Source organism: Urocitellus parryii, chromosome 3 (genome assembly GCF_045843805.1).
Source record: "Urocitellus parryii isolate mUroPar1 chromosome 3, mUroPar1.hap1, whole genome shotgun sequence".
Taxonomy (NCBI): Eukaryota; Metazoa; Chordata; class Mammalia; order Rodentia; family Sciuridae; genus Urocitellus; species Urocitellus parryii.
The window spans coordinates 206739808-206759747 of record NC_135533.1 but is presented as its reverse complement, the minus strand read 5'-3'; the positions used below and the strand labels follow the sequence as shown (position 1 = coordinate 206759747).

The 19940-nt window shown below is 45.0% G+C and overlaps 2 protein-coding genes and 1 pseudogene across 2 annotated transcripts; 2 read left to right on the top strand and 1 right to left on the bottom strand.

The window, feature by feature from the left end:
- Nucleotides 1-802: 802 nt before the first annotated feature.
- On the top strand, nucleotides 803-1759 carry LOC144253824 (olfactory receptor 7C2-like). Its single transcript, XM_077796490.1, has one exon. It carries the CDS (start codon nucleotides 803-805, stop codon nucleotides 1757-1759), a length of 957 nt encoding a protein of 318 aa, XP_077652616.1.
- Nucleotides 1760-10820: 9061 nt separating this feature from the next.
- On the top strand, nucleotides 10821-11777 carry LOC113183579 (olfactory receptor 7C2-like). Its single transcript, XM_026389896.2, has one exon. The coding sequence runs from the start codon at nucleotides 10821-10823 to the stop codon at nucleotides 11775-11777; it is 957 nt and encodes a 318-aa protein (XP_026245681.2).
- A 2079-nt stretch (nucleotides 11778-13856) lies between these two features.
- LOC113183578 (INO80 complex subunit E pseudogene) lies at nucleotides 13857-15468 on the bottom strand (annotated as a pseudogene).
- Nucleotides 15469-19940: the final 4472 nt, after the last annotated feature.

Genomic DNA, 19940 nt, shown 5'->3' with positions numbered 1-19940 from the left:
GAAAACGCAGAAAGAATGTCGGTGTCCAGAATGGGCACGATTTGAAGAGCCATTTCCATGTGGGGGAATAAGTGGATGTGGTGAGAATCAGATGATGGAAAATACCCAAAAGATTCACTTTTACATTTAGAAATGCTAGGATTTCTTTATTTAGAAAAACCCTTGTTGGTTGGATTCATAAAAGAAAAGTGGTGATTCAGAGGAAATGGAAACAATGCTTAATGATAGCAATGCTTTTTATGTGTGTTAGCAGAAGGGCCACCAAAGGTCGGGAGACACACGTAGAAATTCCAGAAAAGCAGCACAGTAAAACAACAAGCCTTCCAATGCCTCACAGACCTGCCTGGAGCTAGGACGCTCTCATCCCATGTGTCTGTGGCAGAACACCCCAGAGCAGCCAGCAGGGATATGCTGGGGAGGGAGGATGCTTAGGGAGGCTCAGGCACTGCAGCTGTGGTCCTCCTATGGCTGTGAGCCTCTGAATCCCCAGGGGCTTGTTAAAACACAGAGTGCTGGGCCTGCACGCAGAATGGGAGGCTCAGGGTCCTGAGAGCCAGAAGATGCACATTTCTAGCAAGTTCCCAGGTGACAACCAATGGAGAACCATAGACCTAGAGCCAATATCTTCGAGTAACAATGATAATTGCAACTAGTCAGCAAAGAGACCCGATCATAAGACAAAACAAATGATTTCTTGAGTTCCCAAGGTGTCAATAATAGACACTGGGTTCATCCTGGGGAATCCCTATTTGGAGTGAATTTGGAGTTCCTTCTCTTCCTCCTCGGAAAACACACCAGCACCATGGAAAGAGGAAACCAAACAGGCAACTTCATCCTCCTGGGATTCACAGATGACCCTGACCTTCAGTTCCTCCTCTTTGGCCTACTTCTATCCATGTACCTGGTCACTGTGCTGGGGAACCTGCTCATCATCCTGGCTGTCCTCTCAGACTCCCACCTGCACACGCCCATGTACTTCCTCCTCTCCAACCTGTCCCTGGCTGACATTGGCTTCACCTCCACCACCATCCCCAAGGCTCTGAGGAACATTCACACTCACAGCAAAGCGATCTCCTTTGCAGGCTGCGTCTCACAGATTTATTTTTTTGCTTTGTTGGCATGCCAGGACAATTTGCTCCTGACAGTGATGGCCTATGACCGCTTTGTGGCCATCTGTCACCCCCTGCACTATGTGGCCATCATGAGCCCACAGCTCTGCAAGCTCATGGCTCTGGGGTCCTGGTTCACTAGTGTTCTAGGTGCCCTGCCTGGGGCATTGACCATCCTGAGGTTGTCCTTTTGCACCAACATGGAAATCCCTCACTATTTCTGTGATCTTCCTGAAATCCTAAAGCACACCTGCTCTGACACACTCATCAACAACATAGTGGTGTACACTGTGGCCATCGTCCTGGGTGTCTTCCCTCTCACTGGCATCCTCTTCTCCTACTCTCAGATTTTCTCCTCCATCCTGAGGATCTCATCAGACAGAGGCAAGTACAAAGCCTTCTCCACCTGTGGGTCTCACCTCCTGGTGGTCTCCTTGTTCTATGGCAGTAGCCTTGGAGTCTACCTCAGTTCTGTAGCCACACTGTCTTCTAGGATAAGTATGATGGCCTCAGTGACATACACCATGGTCACCCCCATGCTGAACCCTTTCATCTACAGTCTGAGGAACAGGGACATCAAGGTGGCCCTGGGGAGAGTCCTCGGCAAGATGGTGCCACTCAGTGAAAGTGTTGAAGCACACCTCTCCTGAGTCACAGTGTGCAACATAATGGAGACCAGAGACCTCACCTCTTCCATCCAAGGTGACTACCTCTGCTCTGTGTATTTCATGACAACTTATTTTTGGCATCTTCCTTTGGGCTCATTCCCATAGATTCTTTATAATGTACCATAGTGGATCACCTGTGCACTATCTAGTCGATCATTGTAATTTTGTATGAAAACAGCTGGGCTTTTTATTGCAATTTCATTTCAATCACTGAGGTATGGGCATTTGTACTTTTGTTGATATGTGATACTGGCATGTGTTGATGAGGCACAGTGTGATATTTCAGGGTATGTGTACAATGTGTAGTGATGAAATCAAGGTCATTGGCATTTCCATCTCCTAAAACATTTATCATTTCTTCACACTCCTCCCTTCTAGTTTTCCAAAATTATGTAATAAATTGTTATGAACTATTGTCCTCTACAGTGCTGGAGAACGTTAGAAATCATTTCTCTTATGAAACTGGACACACACCCTCTACCCAACCTCCCCCTCACCCTGCCTGACTTCCAGGGACCACTGCTGTACTCTCGACATCAGATTCATCCCCTTCCTCACATGAGCAAGAACTTGCAGCCGTTGTTTTCTGGTCTTTTGGATTGACATGTGTCCTCAGACGTGATGGGATGTGTGCCTCCAGTACTGAGTGAATGCTGTCTTGAAAACTCATTTACACAGGAATGTTTTCTGAGGTGATACAAATACATTAACTCAAAATCTTGCCCTTTATATGAAATGCACACTGCTTCCCATCACACCAACTATATGGAACTTCTCTACTCATCCTCTGTACAGATTCCTCAAACTTGAGAACTGGGTCTTTCACATCTTCACTGCCACAATGCCTCATCCTGTTGTTGGAAAGTGAATACTTTTTTGCTCAGTGAATATTTGTCATATGGAGTGGAAATTAACTGTGCAGATGATCGAGTGTAAAATAGAATCTGGAACAGAAAATACCAAGTTTTAAATTAAATTAAAGATTTCGAACTGGAAAAGAAATTCAAAGTTACTAATGCAGATATAATAACAACAATACTCAGTATGTACCATAACTATTTCCATGTTTATACACATCACATCACTAGGTTTCTCAATATCTCTTTTATGTGACATATTTGTCCATTTGCATTACTATAACAAAGTGCCAGAAACTAGGTACATTATAAAGAAGTCTATTTATCTCATAGCTTGGGAGTCTATAAAGTCCAGTTAGCATGACTCTGGTCTGGTGAGGGGGCCTCTGACTTCATCCCATCCAGGTGGATGGAGCTGTGCCAGGAGCCCTCCCAAGAGGGAGAGATCACATGAAGAGACAGGATCCCAGAGACATATGGGGGAAGGACAAGTCCTGCTCTTTTATCACACCCACATACTCAAGCTAAGATTGTTATGACGTCACCAGGTGATGCAAACTTCTGAGATCACATTTCTGTGTGGTTGGTGAGGAACCAAAACGAGGTCATGCAGGGCACAACTGTATCCTAAGTTCACTTCCTGATTTAGTGATCTTTTCCTTGCTCTGAACAAAAGGACTGACGAGACTATTTAGAGCATGAAGAGTTTATTTTGGCTCCCAGTTTCAGAGGTTCCATCCATGGCTGCTGACCACAGAGCTCTGGGCCTGAGGTGAGGCCAGACACCATGGTGGAAGGGGGAGCAGGAGGAAAGCAGCTCAGGCAGGGCAACCAGGAAGCAGAGAGATGATGTAAACCCAAAGGCAGCTTTGACCTGGCTCCTCCAGCCACAGCCTACCTGCCTACAGTCATCACCCAGTTGATCCATTTCAAGTGGATTAATCCACCAGTTAGGCTACAGCGTCATGATCTAATCACTTCACCTCTGAACATTCTTGCCTTGTCCCCCACCTGACTTTGGGGGGTCACCACAAGTCCAAACCACAGCACTGCCTTGGTTGGTTAGTGAAGATGAGCATCTTCTCGTGGTTTTGTGTCTTTCTTCATTCCTGCTTCACTAAAGTACAGCCAGCACGGTGGCACGTACTCAGGGGACAAGGTGGCGTCTTGACAGACAAGCACAGTGTGTCATAAGCTCCTTGCATTTATTCTTTCTGTATTTTTGGCTCACCTCCTTGGATCATATAGCATAATATGTGTTTTTATTCTAATTGACATTAAACAGTTGATATATCTACTTTGTCATATTTTATAATGACAAACGTGGTCTGAATGCATCCTCCGGGATCCCATTTGTTTTTCTTTCCTTATTTCCTGACCTGCATTTGTTTAATATGCCTAAATTCATCAGCTGTGTTCTCAGTTCTATTCCTTTCTTTTCTTCCCTCTGAGTATATGTTCAGAGGATTCATCGACACTGTCTCTAAAGCCCACTACATTAAAGATCTTTTCTACAACTTGCTTTTATTATGATTTTTGGCATTAAGACAATAATTCAGTTTATTTCAATCCAATTAATTTTAAAAATCTGAACATTTATTTCAAAATCTTTTTCTTCAACACTGACATTATACCACTTATAGAACTTTTAATTTTATTGAATTTGTATTTTCATATTCTACCACTGATGTATTTAGACAAAAGACAAATTCGCAATGTCTAGATGAATACAGATTTTACATAATTTCATAAAAAGATGGAAAATGTTCCATTTTGCTACTTTGCTTGAAAACTACATTTCCCAATTTTCTGTGTGAAAAGCACACCTGAGGTGGATTCCAACATGAATTCTCAACTCTGCTTCATAGACACCATGAGTTGGCGTGGGGTCACAGTTGACCAAATTAAAACAAGAACATGATGATTGTGAGGTATGGTCACTTCCTCTTGTTGCTGGAGCCAACTACGACCCAAGACTGGGAGATTAAAAGAGCATTAAAGAATTATTTTACAGATCAGGAGACTGGAAATCCAAAATGGGTATCACCGGGATAAATTCAAGGTGTCTACATGGCTGTGTTCCTTCAGGAGAGTCTGAGGTGTTGTTATGGTTTGGATCTCGAGTATCTCCCAAAATACATGTGTTGGAAGCAGGATCCCCAGCGTAGCAAGGTTTAGGGGTGTAGCTTTTATCCAGGAACTAAATCAGGGGGCTCTGACCTCATCACGGGATATTATGAGGTGTCCCCCAAAGGCTCACATGTGAGACAATTTTGCAAGAAAGTTTAGAGGGGAAATGATTGTGTTGTGAGAGTTGGAACCTAATCAGTGCATTAATCCCTGTGGGCAGATAGGGTGAGGTTGGAAGAGAGGAGTCATTGGTGGGGGTGGGGCCATATATTTTGCTCTTGGAGAGCAGAGGTATCTCCCTCCCCCCCCCCTCCTTCCTAGTGCCATGTCCTGAGCCACTTTCCTCCACCTCACTTTTCTGCCATGGTCCACCACAGGCTGGGCCCAAGGCAATGGGGTGACACCTCTGGAACCATGGGTCCCAGCATGAAGTTGTCCTCCTCTAAAATTGTGCTTCTCAAGTCTTTTGCTCTAGGTGGGACCTGTGGAAGAGGCAGGTCACTGGGGATGTGACCTGGAAGGGTTCATCCTCTCCCTGTCCCTTTTCATCTTCTCTTTCTCTCTGCTCCCCAGTTACCCTGTGCTGAGGAGCCTTCCTCTGCCACACCTTCCACCATGTCCCTCCCTGGAGGAGCTAACGATGAACAGAATCCTCTGACCATGGAGTTAAGCACATTCCTCTTTGCAGTGATCTGGCTTAGAGACTGATGCTGAGAGCCATAGCCAAGTAGGAATGACACATGGCATTTTGGGTTGAAAGGTGACCCTGCTCAGGGATTAGGGTGGCTCCAGGTTTAGGGTGGATCCTGCTGGGATTAGGACGTATCCTGCTGCCTCAGGCACCCGCTCCTTTGGAGTCCCTTTGAGTTCTTGCAGGGTTCTGAGAGAATTGGCACGCAGAGCCCAGTGGAGGGAGTGTATTCCCAGAAAGTATGTGGGTAGAGTGTCGGTGAGAGTTCGGGAATAAAGAGTTGCTCTTTGAATCTACAAGGCTTTGTGGTGGCTTGGTTATTTTGTGCCCAGCCAGACTGCAGCAGACTGACACATGGTGACACTGGCACAGATGAGAGGAACCTGGGTGGTACCTGAAACATAGGCATATGTTGAGAGCCACAGCTGAAGGGGCCCCAGCAAACTTCCAGCTGCCAGCAAACTTCCAGCTGCCAGTTGATGATTGGCTCACAGCGGCCCCAGCAACATCTAGCTGCCAACTGATTGGCTCCTCTGCGGTGATGCTCATTGGGCTGTTTCCCCACCCTTTCAGACCACGGAGCTGCTCATTGGGGGACTTTTTTTGGCTCCGCCCATGCGACCCAGCCAATCAGCCTCAAGAGCAGGAGGAGTGGGGGAGGTTGAGAGGCTTGTGGGAAGCCGGTGGTGGCAGTTGGGCTCTGAAGGTTTTTCCTGAGGAGCTGTTTTGTTTGGCATGTGTGGTTCTAAAAATAAAGTTCATTTCTTTTGACAAGTGGCTCCTGAATTGTGCCCAGCCAGACTGCAGCAGGCATATGTGGAGGGTGGACAGCTCTGGAGTCCAGGACAGTAATGGCACTGGTGCAGGATGCAGCCACCTCCTCTGACACATTGATAACCATGTGTCACCTGTGGATGTTATAAAGCAGGCAATGATCTAGGACTGGAAGGTCCAGGCCTCCACAGACTTACAGAAACCTTGGTGTTCCTCAGGGAATAGCCCTCTGCAACAGCTGACCTCACTGTCCAGCATATGGTCACATGCACTCAGGTCTCAGCTCTGTGTATGAGGGTACAAACTACCTCACCATGACAAGTGTCCAGTATCTGAAATGCAGTCATGCCCAGTTCAGCCACAGGGCAGGATCTGGATGGTGGACTCCTAATGGGCAGCAGCAACACCCTGGGAGTCAGGGCTCTGGCAAGAGGTGGGAGGAAACAGCACCTTTTCCAAAGTGACTCCACAGCAGTCAGTTCCTGAGGGGAAGAGAACCTAGGAGTCACATCTCCCTCTCTGTTTCCCAGGGGAAATAGTCATTGATGATGTCAAGGGCAGGAGGTGCTGGTGTCCTCTGTAGGGGGCACGGCTAGCAATCCCCATGGCTCTGCTACATGGGTGAAACCAATAGCCGCTGCTTATCTTCCTTGTTCCTAGCCATTTCCTGGCAGTTCCACAATCGTTTACAAGTTAACATTGTCCTTTTTTATCCAGCATGTGGATCACATTTCTTGATGGGTACTTGGGTCCACCTTGGGCTTTCCTGCTTTATGGAGAGCACCTCTGCCTGGCTTAGGTGAGCTGGTGAAGGCTGGGGTCTCCTGCTACACCTTCTTGATGATGTCATGACTGAAAGACCTTCTCAAAATAGAAGGTGGGTCGTCCAGTGATTCCTCCATTCCAAAACCCAGGATCACTGCCAATAAAATTCTCACCCTCCCCAGTCACCTAAGAGTCTACCTGAGAAGGTCCTGCCTCCCACTCTGATTCACATCCTAATTCTTTAACCTGGATCATGTGCACACAGTGATTTCATAGCTCTTCAGTTAGAACCATAGATGTGGCCCTATGACCTACAACATCAGAAGGCAGAAGGGGAACTATGTGTCACAACACTCAGGACATTGCTACAATAAGCACATATGAATATTCCCTAGAGCAAGCATTCCTGATTCATGGACAATGAAAACACTTGGCCACATTGTTCCCAAACAGGGGTCACTGCACCTTGCACTCTGTGAGCTCTCCCATGATTTCCTTTCTTTGAATCCAACATTAGGTTTCAACAGGCTGTTTCCTATTGGATGCTTTTGTAGAGACTGGTGTCTCTGTACCAAGTGAGAGCAAGGGATGGCTTCGTCCTGAGAGGAGAAGGATGGGAAGTGGACCCAGGAACACAGTGTGGACCGGGTGTGTGGCAACTGGAACACATGGGCATTGGGAACTTCATAGTAGGTCCTCCCTTCTGGTGAGGACTCACCCATTCAATACTGCTTCACTCTAAACAGAGTCACCCAAAAAGTACGCCCTCTCTCCTACTATTATCATTTTCTGGAATTGTTTTTAAAATGCTCGATTTGGGGTATAAAGGTCAGTACCTTATGAATTGTTAAAGATGGTCCATACTCTCTGACCTGGAGAACTGAGGACCATGTATCCAGTTTGTTTGGAAACATTGTCCTATACAGCCAACCCACCTCTCAATGCACTTCCCTAACCAGATGCTTGGAACTTCTTCTGCACTAATGAAATGGTAAATATAGAAGCTTTAACAAGGTCATTGGAAGGGCAAGGTCACTGTAAGAGCTGTGTGTGGAGTTGGATGTGCCCTGTGCACAGCTCCTACTTGAGGTGCAGGACTCACATGGGCTTGGATACTGCCTGCTCATGCCTGGGAGAGACCAAGGAGCTCCATCTCACATTTGAGCAAATACTCATGGGAAGGACAATCATCAGTAGAGATCAAGTCCAGGGACAAGATGACATCATGAGGCAACAACCCCAGGGGAAGGACAGACATAGCTGGCAAACAAGATGGTCCCAGGGATGCAACACTAGATTATGCACAATTACCTTTCTATTGTTGGATCCTCATTCATGGAAACTCAATTGCTCTGAGAATAGACAACACTGCAACAATTAATTTAATAAGCGTTCAGGAGAAATCAACCTCCCAGGCCCTGGAAATGGTAAATATGCCCCGTGATCCTCTCACCCACAGCTCAGCTCTGCCAGGAGTGAGTGGCTTCACCTGGACCTTGAAGAGCACTGACCAAGTGTCCACTCATAGCCGTGTCTGAACTGTTACTTGTCTTTCTCATGATGGAATTTTGTTGCTACTATTTTTAACAAGGACTTCTTAGAGAAAATGGGATCTTGTTATTCATTTCCCCCTCATACATAAATGGTAAGAATGAAAATCTCAAGCATTTCAGACTCTTTGTACACTTCCTTTCACAAATCTTTAATATTCTCTGCCCTTTTCCCAGAAATGCATTAGTCTTTCTATAATTTATCATAAGACTTTATAAATCTACTAACTGTAACTAACAAGGTTATTTTGGGGTCCTAACTATCTGCATGTCACTTTTTCTCCTTCAGATGTTTTCAGTGCAGAGTTCCAATCACTCCTGTTTTCTTTTCTTACTTGTACCAAAAAAAAAATTTAATTCAGAAATGCTTCCACTTTCAATGGTAATTCATGTCCCTGTATAAATTTATATTATTTATATACTTATGATTTCTTTAGTTGTCTCCTAAACACATCAAATGTTTTAAATTTATTTGAAAATATATAGATTGAATTTAACATTATGTTTTCAAAATAGTTAATTAACCATGACACATTTATTGATATCTATAAATAGCCTCTCAAAATAATCCAGGAATAAAAAATGCATGTTAATGAAATTAAAATTATATATTGAATACGAACACTTTAATATGAGATTGAGCATCACATTAGATGACAAAACTCTAGGGTTATGCCCTTAAAAGAAAGGAAAAAGTAGAAGAATTCCCTATCTTACACAAAACCTTCACAAGGATCTGGATTTTTGGAAACCAATCAATGAAACCAAAATGAGAGATGACATGTTACAAATTAATATCAGTTAGTCAAAGTAGACTTTTAGAAAACATCATAAAATTAATGATAAAACCAAGAAAAATTGCATGATACCTCATCAATTAAGAAAATAAAAAGATTTCTGCATATCATAGCAGTGGTGGAGATATAATGTGGGGACAATTATTCTTAAGAGCATTAAACCTGAAATACACTGAATATTATTTACAAGTAATGGACATAATCTAATTTTCATTTTTTAAAAAAGTTCAGAAACGTTTGCCCACAAAAGAAATGCAATGTCTAGAGGTCAATTCCTGTTCTTGGAACAATCATCTGAACATTGTAAGATGTCAGTTGTTTTCAGATTGTTTTATAAATTTGAGGGGATTTCTAATAAAATTCCAGACATATTGTTCTTACAAAAGGGTTTAGTCATTCTTAAATTCATGTATGACTATAGTCAGGTAAGAGAAATAATTTTACAGTAGAAATAATACTAAACGACTTGCCATACTCAACTTTCAAATATGAAGAGAGTCAATTTTTTTTAAATGGGATCAAAGATCTCACAGCCTGGTAAAAGGTGTCAAATTTTTAGTCATTTACTTATAAGAATGTGACAAAGGATATACCTGAATTTTTAAAAACTGACAGAGGCCATTTACATCTGAAGAGAAGAACATATGAAATTAAAATTAATCCAAACTACATTTGCCATAAAGAAAACGCAGAAAGAATGTCGGTGTCCAGAATGGGTAGGATTTGAAGAGCCATTTCCATGTGGTGGAATAAGTGAATGTGATGAGAATCAGATGATGGAAAATACCCAAAAGATTCACTTTTACATTTAGAAATGCTAGGATTTCTTTATTTAGAAAAACCCGTGTTGGTTGGATTTATAAAAAAAAAAAAAAATGGTAATTCAGAGGAAATGGAAACAAGGCTTAATGATAGCAATGCTTTTTATGTGTGTTAGCAGAAGGGCCATCAAAGGTCGGGAGACACATGTAGAAATTCCAGAAAAGCAGCACAGTAAAACAACAAGCCTCCAATGCCTCACAGACCTGCCTGGAGCTAGGACGCTCTCATCCCATGTGCCTGTGGCAGAACACCCCAGAGCAGCCAGCAGGGATGCTGGGGAGGGAGGATGCTGAGGGAGGCTCAGGCACTGCAGCCGAGGTCCTCCTGTGGCTGTGAGCCTCCGAATCCCCAGGGGCTTGTTAAAGCACAGAGTGCTGCACCAGAAAGGGAGGCTCAGGGTCCTGAGAGCCAGAAGATGCCCATTTCCAGCAGGTTTCCAAGTGATACCTAATGGAAAACCACTGATTTATATCCACTTTCTTCAAGTAACAATGATAACTGCAACTTGTCAGCAAACAGACCCGATCATAAGACAAAACAAATGATTTCTTGAGTTCCCCAGGTGTCAATAATAGACATTGGGGTCATCCTGGGGAATCCCTATTTGGAGTGAATTTGGAGTTCCTTCTCTTCCTCCTGGGAAAACACACCAGCACCATGGAAAGAGGAAACCAAACAGGCAACTTCGTCCTCCTGGGATTCACAGATGACCCCGACCTGCAGTCCCTCCTCTTTGGCTTTTTCCTGTCCATGTACCTGGTCACAGTCACAGGGAACCTGCTCATCATCCTGGCTGTCATCTCAGACTCCCACCTGCACACACCCATGTACTTCCTCCTCTCCAACCTGTCCCTGGCTGACATTGGCTTCACCTCCACCACCATCCCCAAGGCTCTCAGGAACATCCACACTCACAGCAAAGGGATCACCTTTGCAGGCTGCGTCTCACAGGTATATTTTTTTCTTTTGTTTGGATGCCAGGACAATTTGCTGCTGACAGTGATGGCCTATGACCGCTTTGTGGCCATCTGTCACCCCCTGCACTATATGGACATCATGAACCCACAGCTCTGTCTGCTCATGGCTCTGGGGTCCTTGTTGGTCAGTGTCCTGGGTGCCCTGCCTGGGCCCTTGACCATCTTGAGGCTCTCGTTTTGCACCAACATAGAAATCCCTCACTTCTTCTGTGATCTTCCTGCAGTCCTCAAGCTCGCCTGCTCTGACACACTCATCAGTCACATAGTGCTGTACTCCGAGACCATCGTCCTGAGTCTCTTCCCTCTCACTGGCATCCTCTTCTCCTACTCTCAGATTTTCTCCTCCATCCTGAGGATCTCATCAGACAGAGGCAAGTACAAAGCCTTCTCCACCTGTGGGTCTCACCTCCTGGTGGTCTCCTTGTTCTATGGCACTGGCCTTGGGGTCTACCAAAGTTCTGTAGCCACACAGTCTTCTAGGATAGCTCTGATGGCCTCAGTGATGTACACCATGGTCACCCCCATGCTGAACCCTTTCATCTACAGTCTGAGGAACAGGGACATCAAGGTGGCCCTGGGGAGAGTCCTCAGCAAGATGGTGCCTCTCGGTGAAAGGATCAATGCACATCTCCTCTGAGTCACAGTGTGCACCATAGTGAAGACCAGAGAGCCTCGTGCCTCCAGGCAACCTACCTCTGCTTGGTGTGTTTGTTTTGGGGGTGGGGGTTACCAGGGATTGCACTCAGGGACACTTGACCACTGAGCCACATTCCCAGCCCTATTTTGGATTTTATTAAAGACAAAGTCTCACTGAGTTGCTTAGCGCCTTGCTAAACTGCTGAGGCTGGCTTTGAACTCGCGGTCCTCCTGCCTCTGCCTCCTGAGCCACTGGGATTACAGGCATGTGCCATCGTGCCTGGCCTTCTTGGTGTATTTTAAGGCCACTCATTTTCACATCTTCCTTGGGGTTTTCCTGTCCTAAAAATTGTTCATAGTGTCAAATACTGTACCACTCTTTTTACTAACTAACCACTCATTGAAACTTTGTATGGACTCAACTGGACCTTTTCTACTATCTGCAATATTGATTGGTTTTTTTTAATTTATATATTTGTTATTGATAAGGAATAATAGCACATATTGATGAGGTACAGAGTGATGATCAGTACATGCAAACAATGTGTAAGGATCAAATCGGGTTCATTAACATTTACATCTTGTTAACTTTATCGTTTTGTTTTATTGTCAAGTTATGGACTCATTTCCTTTACCTTTTTATAAAATATATACCAAATTATTGTGACCTACTGTTGCCCAACTGTGCTGTGGAACATTAGAACGTATTTCTCTTGTATAACCGGATTTTATCCTCTTTATTGGGCCTCCCTCTATCCTGCACCCCTACCCTTTGTAACTCCTGATGACCTCTGTTCTAATGCTTCTGTGAAATCCCTTTGTTAGCTGAACACATGAACAAGAACATTCTGGATTTCTTTTTTTTTTTTTTTCTGTCCTGGTAATAGAACCCAGGGGCTGACACGTGCTAGGCCAATGCTACTCCATGTACCTACATTCCCAACCCCATATTTGGAGACCAGCTCTCACGAAGTTGCCCAGACGGGCCTTGAACTTGCAAACCTCCTGCGTCAGCCTCCTGTGGAGGTGGAATTGCAGGCATATGCCTCCATGCCTGGGCCTGTCAAGGGCCTTTTAATGAATCAAATCTTCCGTGTCAGTTATATATGCTCAGCAGTGATGGATGTACACCTACAGTGTGGTAGTAATGTTTTCTGGAAACTCAGTTACATTTCTGAGGTGATGCAAATAAACCTAACTCAAAGATTTTTCCCTTGTATCTGAATCTCTTTCCTTTTGTCAAATCAACCTTACTGAATTTATCGATTCATCCAAAATATGGACTCATGGGATTTCCGAGCTGTATCTTTTCCACCTTTTCAACTACAATGCCTGGTACTGTTCTTGGTAAGAAATTTATGCTCAGTAAATATTTGTCCAATGAAGTGAAAATCAGACAACTGAATTGTTATATATAAAAATCAAATCTGGATCAGAAAATACAAGGTTATTAATTTAATACAAGGTGTTGTACTGGAAAAAAATGTAAAGCTATTTACATCAATCATCTTAATAACAATACTCTGTATGTGCTGGTAGTATTTCAGTGTTTCATAAATCATCAAATTAAATTTTCCAGTAACTGGGCTGGGGTTGTAGCTCAGTGTTAGAGCACTTGCCTCATATGTGTGAGACACATACATAAAAATAAGTAAATAAAATATAGGTATTGTGTCCATCTACAACTAAAAAAGTTTTTTTAAAATCTTTCCAATAACTTTTTTTTTTTGAAGACCACTCCTTTAGTACAGAATATTCATTTAAAAAATAAAAGTCCTAGCCTTGTACAGATGACCCTCTAAAGGGGTGGCCACCACAAGGTCTCTGCCTTCCCAAGAGATAGCCGATGCTTCTGGCCATTCATTTAAATAGCTGTCCCCTGGATGGGGCTGGGTCATGAGGGCAGGGCCCCTGCCACCTTCCTGGGGGACATTTGTGCTGTTTACACCTTTTCTGATTGTGTCAGTGGCCTGAAGCATGAGTAATGGGCATCAGTAAACATCGCTGAGAAAGCTGGGACACGCGTGTGCTGGCACAGGAGGCGTGGTCTGGATGGGGGCTTGGCAGATGGCATGGGAGGTCACTCCAGGATGTTGGTCACCAGGTCATCATCCCCATCCAGAGCATCATCTCCACCGCCTGCAGAGCTGCAGGGTGCTCAGGATCATGTGGGGGAGCACCCTGGGAGGGAACAGGGGGACAGGGCTGTTCCAGTGGCCTGGAAGGGAAGGTCAGCTCCCACCCACAGGGCAGTCAGGGGCACCCACTGACTCCTGGAATTTTGGGGGTGCTTCTCCATCGTGAGCTTCAGTGGACTGGGCCCGGGTGGCTGCAGAGCCAGATAGTCAGAAGGAACCGGGGAGAAGAGAGACAAGACAGGTCGAGTGTGGGGGAAGGCCCAGGGCCTGAAGGGAAACCCTGTTGAGGAGGCAGGGAGAGACGGGGGCAGGGCGTCCTGAAGACCGCTGCTTTTCCTTTAGGAGCTGTGTGTCAGACAACTCGGTCCCCTCTGCCTCACTGTTCTCTGAAGAGTCGGTGTCATCTGAGTTAGAAGGTCTCCATCTGCAGAAGTCGGGGGAAGAGGAAACTCCTGTACCCAGACACCATCAGTGATCCCCTCTGGGCCTTCCTCGGCTCCTCCTGGAAGCACTCGTGTTCACAGATGATGCACTTGAGCTTCTGCTTCAGATACCATATTTCTTATTGTAGTCCACTTTTCCAATGATCCTCAATCCACCCAGGAGTGGCACTGGGCATCTGGAATCCCACTACCCCACCAGCTCTGCCTCCATTAACCCTTTGATGTGATGTATTAGTCACTTTCAACTGCTATAACAAAATACATGAATCCAGGTACTTTAGAAAGAAACAAAGTTAATTATTTCACATGTTTGCAGACTGAAAGTCCCAACAGAATGACTCTGGCTCTGGTAAGGGTACCTCTGTGTTATCAGGCGGGGGGGTGTGGAATGCCAGTAGCCCTCACATGAAGGAAAGGTCACATGGTGAGACAGGAAGCCAGAGCGCGGAGGGGCCAGTTGTGCTCTTTTATAGCCACCAAGGTCACACGAGAACCGAGCCCGCATGAACTCCTTCCAAGAGCAGAGACCACACTGACCAGGTTGCACACTGACTCAGACGACCACACTTGCATAGGCTCCACCCCTTAACGGTTCCACCCCCTTCCCACATCACAACAGGGAAGAACACTTTCCACACGTGAGCCCATAGACAACACAGGTGAATCCTGTCCCAACAGCAGCTGCGGTCAGTGTCCTTTCCTCCTGATTGTAGATAAAGAAGTAAGAGGTTATGGGTCTCTAAGTCAAGGTCTCGGATGTGAGGACAAAGTTCAAACTCAGGGATGGATAAGCAGCTCCTTCTCTTAGGCACAATGGCGTGGAACCTTGAACTAACTTAATAATAATAATAATAATAATAATAGTAAAAACATCGAAAAAAATGGGAGTCCTCTGACTTACATCCCCACTTCTGAGATTCCATTCCCCAACCAAGAAATGTCCTGTGTTGGGGGTCGGGGGCTTTAGAAATAAGCCAAGCCAGAGACCAAGATTCATCGGGTCTCCCTTCACAGAGCCCCGCACCACAGTGCAGTCCAGGAACACATCCCCAGGAGTGACCCAGCCCAGACAGCTCCGGGTGATGAGGTGAAGATCCGTGAGACCGTCCATCATCCCACGTGTGGCCAGCGAGGAGCCAAAAGGCCACCTTGCTTTCTACTTCCACTTCCTTCCATGGTGAGTACTCTCAGGTAGCTGTGTCCCTTCTCCTTTCCTGCTTTATTGAGGTTTAACTGACCACGTGGCACACATTCGGTGACAGTGTGATCCCCTGACGGACTCGAACATGGTGTCATGATTTCCTGGCTGTTATTCCTTCTCTATTTTGGCTCCCCTCCTTGGATCAGATATCATATTAAATATTTTCATTTTAATTATTTTAAACAAATTTATCTACATTGATGTGATTATAATGCCGTATATGTTCTAAATAGGTTCCCTGGGTTTCCTTTTTTTGTTTTAATTTTTTTCCCTACACATGGTTAACATGCCTGAATTCGTCCATGATGTTCTCAGTTCTATTCCTTTCTTTATCTTCCTCCTAGGTTTATGCTCCAAGTGTTCATCTGTGCTTTCTCCTGTGAGCCAGCTTCTGGCCAACTTCACTGTATTATAATGATTGGCATTGGACAGGAATTTACCTTGATTTTGCTTCCAATTAACGATGAAGGATTCAAGCACTGTTTATTTCAAAATCCTTTCTTTCTGCATCAAATATTGGGCACTTTTCTATCCACTTCTAACTTTCCTGGGTTTCTTTTTATTATTGGGCTGCATTGACATATCTATTTAAATAAGCCAAGTTTGCAGTGCCTTGAGGAATACAAGTTTTAAACATGTTATTAAAGAGAAGAATGAAGCTGGATACAGTGGTGCACACCTGTAATAGTAGTGAGTCGGGAGGCTGAGGCAGAGGATCACAAGTTCAAGGCCAGCCTCAGCAACTTAACAAGGCCCTAATCAACTTAGTGAGACCATATTTCAAAATTTTAAAAAGAAGGACAAATGTTTCTTTGCTCCTCTTTTTAAAAATTATCTTGCCCCGTTATTCTTTTTGAAAGATACACATAAATTGCTGACTGTTTTGTCTTGGGATGATGATTTAATAATAAGTTTGCTCACTGACTAAGCTAAAGTAGTTTCATTTAAGGAACATTTTTTTTTTTTGCTTGTGCCTGTTAAAAAGAAGAAATAAGTTCCAGTGTTCTGCAGCACAGTGGGGCAGTTATACTTCACAATGACCTACTGTGCACTTTATGAATAACAAGAAGAGAGGGGCTTAACGGCTTGAAACAGGAAGTGGTTCAAGTTTGTTCTTCCAGAGTTCAAGATCCTTCAACTTTTCTGCTCTACCATGTTTAATATGTGGTTCTTACGCTCATGGTCACCACCCTCGTGGTCACAAGATGGCTTCTATCATTGCAGCCCTTGCAACTACATCCCAAGAAGGTGGAGTCCACAGGGAAGCACAATGTTGAATCTATCCCAGCAGGCCTTATCATCTTAGCACATACTTGCTGGTTCAAATTGACATATATGCATATCTTTGTCTGAGAGATTCCTCTGTTGACTGGCGTCTACTCTGCCCATGGACACAGACAATCAATGCCTCATAAGTCACTCCTTAACCAAGGACTGACAGGAGTTGGTATATAACTTCCTTGCTCAATGAGTAAGATAACTCTGAAGGATGCATTGCACTGGCTCCAGGATTCCCCAGTAGGAGCCCCAGTGTCCATATTGGCCACTGGATAAATAAAATAAATGTACCTTTATGACTGTCTTCCATTCTCTGTCTCCCTGCGCTTTTCTAGGCTGAGATACATTTCTTGGGCCAGTTAGTGGGTTTATTGGTGGCCCTACCAAAGATATGTCCTCCTGGATCCTGTGAATGTGGCATCATTTGGAAAGGGGGTTCTAGAAGATTTCATTTTAAAAAAGAATTTTGATGAGAGATCACTATGAATTACCTGGAGGGGCCCTAAGTCCTGCAATTAGTATCCTTATAAAATGCAAAAGAAAAGGACGAAGGGAAAAAAAAAAAGGTTGTGTAGAGATAGAAGCAGAGGTTAAAGTGATGTGGCCACAAAGCAAAGAATGACTGGAGCCACCCGCAGCTAGAGGAAGTCAGGAGGATCTTCCCCTGGAGGCTTTGGAAAGAGCACGATCAATACTGTAATTTTGAACTTCATTCTGGCCTCCAAAAGTATTACTTTAGAAAACAAGTGTCTGTTGTTGTAGGCCAGACAGATTGTGATAATTTGTTACAGCAGCCAGAGGAAACTGATATAGGCCTCAGAGAAGACTCTCGGATCATTTACAGGGTTAAAGGAACAGCAGCTGCTGTGTGGTGGCTCATCAGCTCAGTGGTGTGAAGTGGCACCAGGCTTGCCATTTCTCTCTATTCCCTTCAGCTGCTGCCTCCTGGGCCAGGGGGTGTGTGTTTACCACCATGAAAAATGGCTCTGGGTTCTTCAGGATATGCCCATCATCGTGGGCAGAGGAGCAGAGTGGACATAAGCTCTGTTCCAGGCTTGTGAGTGTCCATCTTTTGCTTGTGGCTTCCAGCTAGATCCTGACCTCCCCCACTGTATGTCCATCTCCCCTCCTCGTCATGAACCCAGAAAGCAAATCCTGTACCTTACAGATTCCCTCTGTGCTCAGGGGCAGATTTGTCTTGTTCTGTCCATCTCAGGGCAACTGAAAAGATAGAAAGAAAATCTAATCCAATCCACAATCTCCCCCAAATGATCCATTTATTTTTTTAAATTATTTTTTAGTTGAAGATGGACACAATGCCTTTAATTAATTTATTTGTTTCTATGTGGTGCTGAGGATTGAACCCAGTGCCCGACACGTGGGGGGCAAACACTCCACCACAGAGCTAAACCACTGATCCAATTATTTTTGAAAACCGGATTGCATGGCCCAAGAAGGACCATGTGCTAAAGGCTCTGTCCCAAGCTTGGTGTCCTTGGGGGGAAATTGAGAGTTGAGGCCTAGCAAGAGATCACTGGGGGCATGCTCTCAAGAGCTTGCTGGACCTCCTTCTCCTTTTTTTGCTTCCTGGCCATGAGGTGAGCAGCTTTCTCCCCCAGGTGCCTCTACCATGAGACCCAAAATCTGGACCGTAGCTTCCCAAACTGTGAGCTGAAGCAAACCTTTTCTCTTTATAAAGTGATGGTCTTGGGTATGAGTCATGGTAATGGGAAGATGGCTGACACGGACTTAATAAAGAAAACAGGGCTGGAGGAAGGTCCTCACGTGGAAGAACACGGATCCTTTCCTCCTCCATGACATGGATCCCTTGAGTTTTCATGACTCCTTCCCACAAAGACCCTTCTGGGGCTGCAGATCCTTGTGGGGTAGGATAACGTGGTTCTGAGATTCTGGTTGGAGATTGGGAGTCCCTGGCTAGGGCCCCTGGGGCCATATGTGTCATAGGAGGGTTTAGAAGCAGAGACTATGCTCACAATGTGACCTCTGGCAAATGCTTTTGCATAGACCATTTCCAAACTCTGACCATAAACGTCCCACATCTGCAGTGACCATGATTACAGAAGCTCTGGAGCCTTCCCCTCCTTTTCTGAATTGTTCTGCTCAGGGCTGTCTTAGGATCCTAAAGAATGGATCTGCACTTTGATCTTCCTTCTGTCTTGGGGTAGGTGCTCAAGTGGAACTAATTTAACTTAGAAATAAGTGTGTGCTTCTTGGACAAATGGCCCATGGAGTTTCACTAGAGTCATGTTACTCATGTTTTCTCCGTGAATTAATGTCCCGCCTGGTCCCTTAGGTCACAGGAAAATAACACTATGTCCACCCCTGTAGAGCAAAGATACTCTTGAGGCCAGGCACGGGGATACAATGTCACTCAACCTCAGGAGTCAAAAGCTGGGGCTACTGTACCCACCTACCCTCCCCACAGGAAGTTGCTTTCCCCATCTACAGCCTTGGAGTTTGTGCAATAAATAGCTAATTCTGAGAAGTTGGGGTTCCCCAGGCCCACTCACCCCAAAGAAAGGACTGGATTTTGACTGCCTCCTGGAAGATGGCCTCTGATCTTTGGAACCTTCCTGATAAGTGTGTCTGTAATCCAGAGCCCTGGGCCATCCCAGGGAGTCTACGCTAACAATGTCATCTATGGCAATGCCCATTTTTACTCACCCGGAGCCTTAGACCATGCTGTATCAGACTGACCTCTGGGGGGCACTGAAGAATCAATAGAATCACACCTATGTGACCATGCCTTAATAACCACTCTTGCCCACCAGGATTCAGGTGAGCATCCCTGGTTGACAGTGCACCACGCACGCTGTGACACGTCATTTCTGGGAGAAGCACGTGGCACACGCAACTGCAGGAAGGAGCTAGGAACTCACGTGTGGTCTACGGACCCTACCCCAACCACTCCTTGCCTTTGCTGAGTTTAATCTCTTACTTTCACTGTGATAAACCATGACCATGAGTAGATGGCTCTTCCAAGCTCGGGGTTTTTCCGGTGAATCACTGAAATCTGAAGGTGGACTTTGGAATCCCAACACAAAGGCCACGGATATTTTTTTTTATTATGAGAAACAGTACAG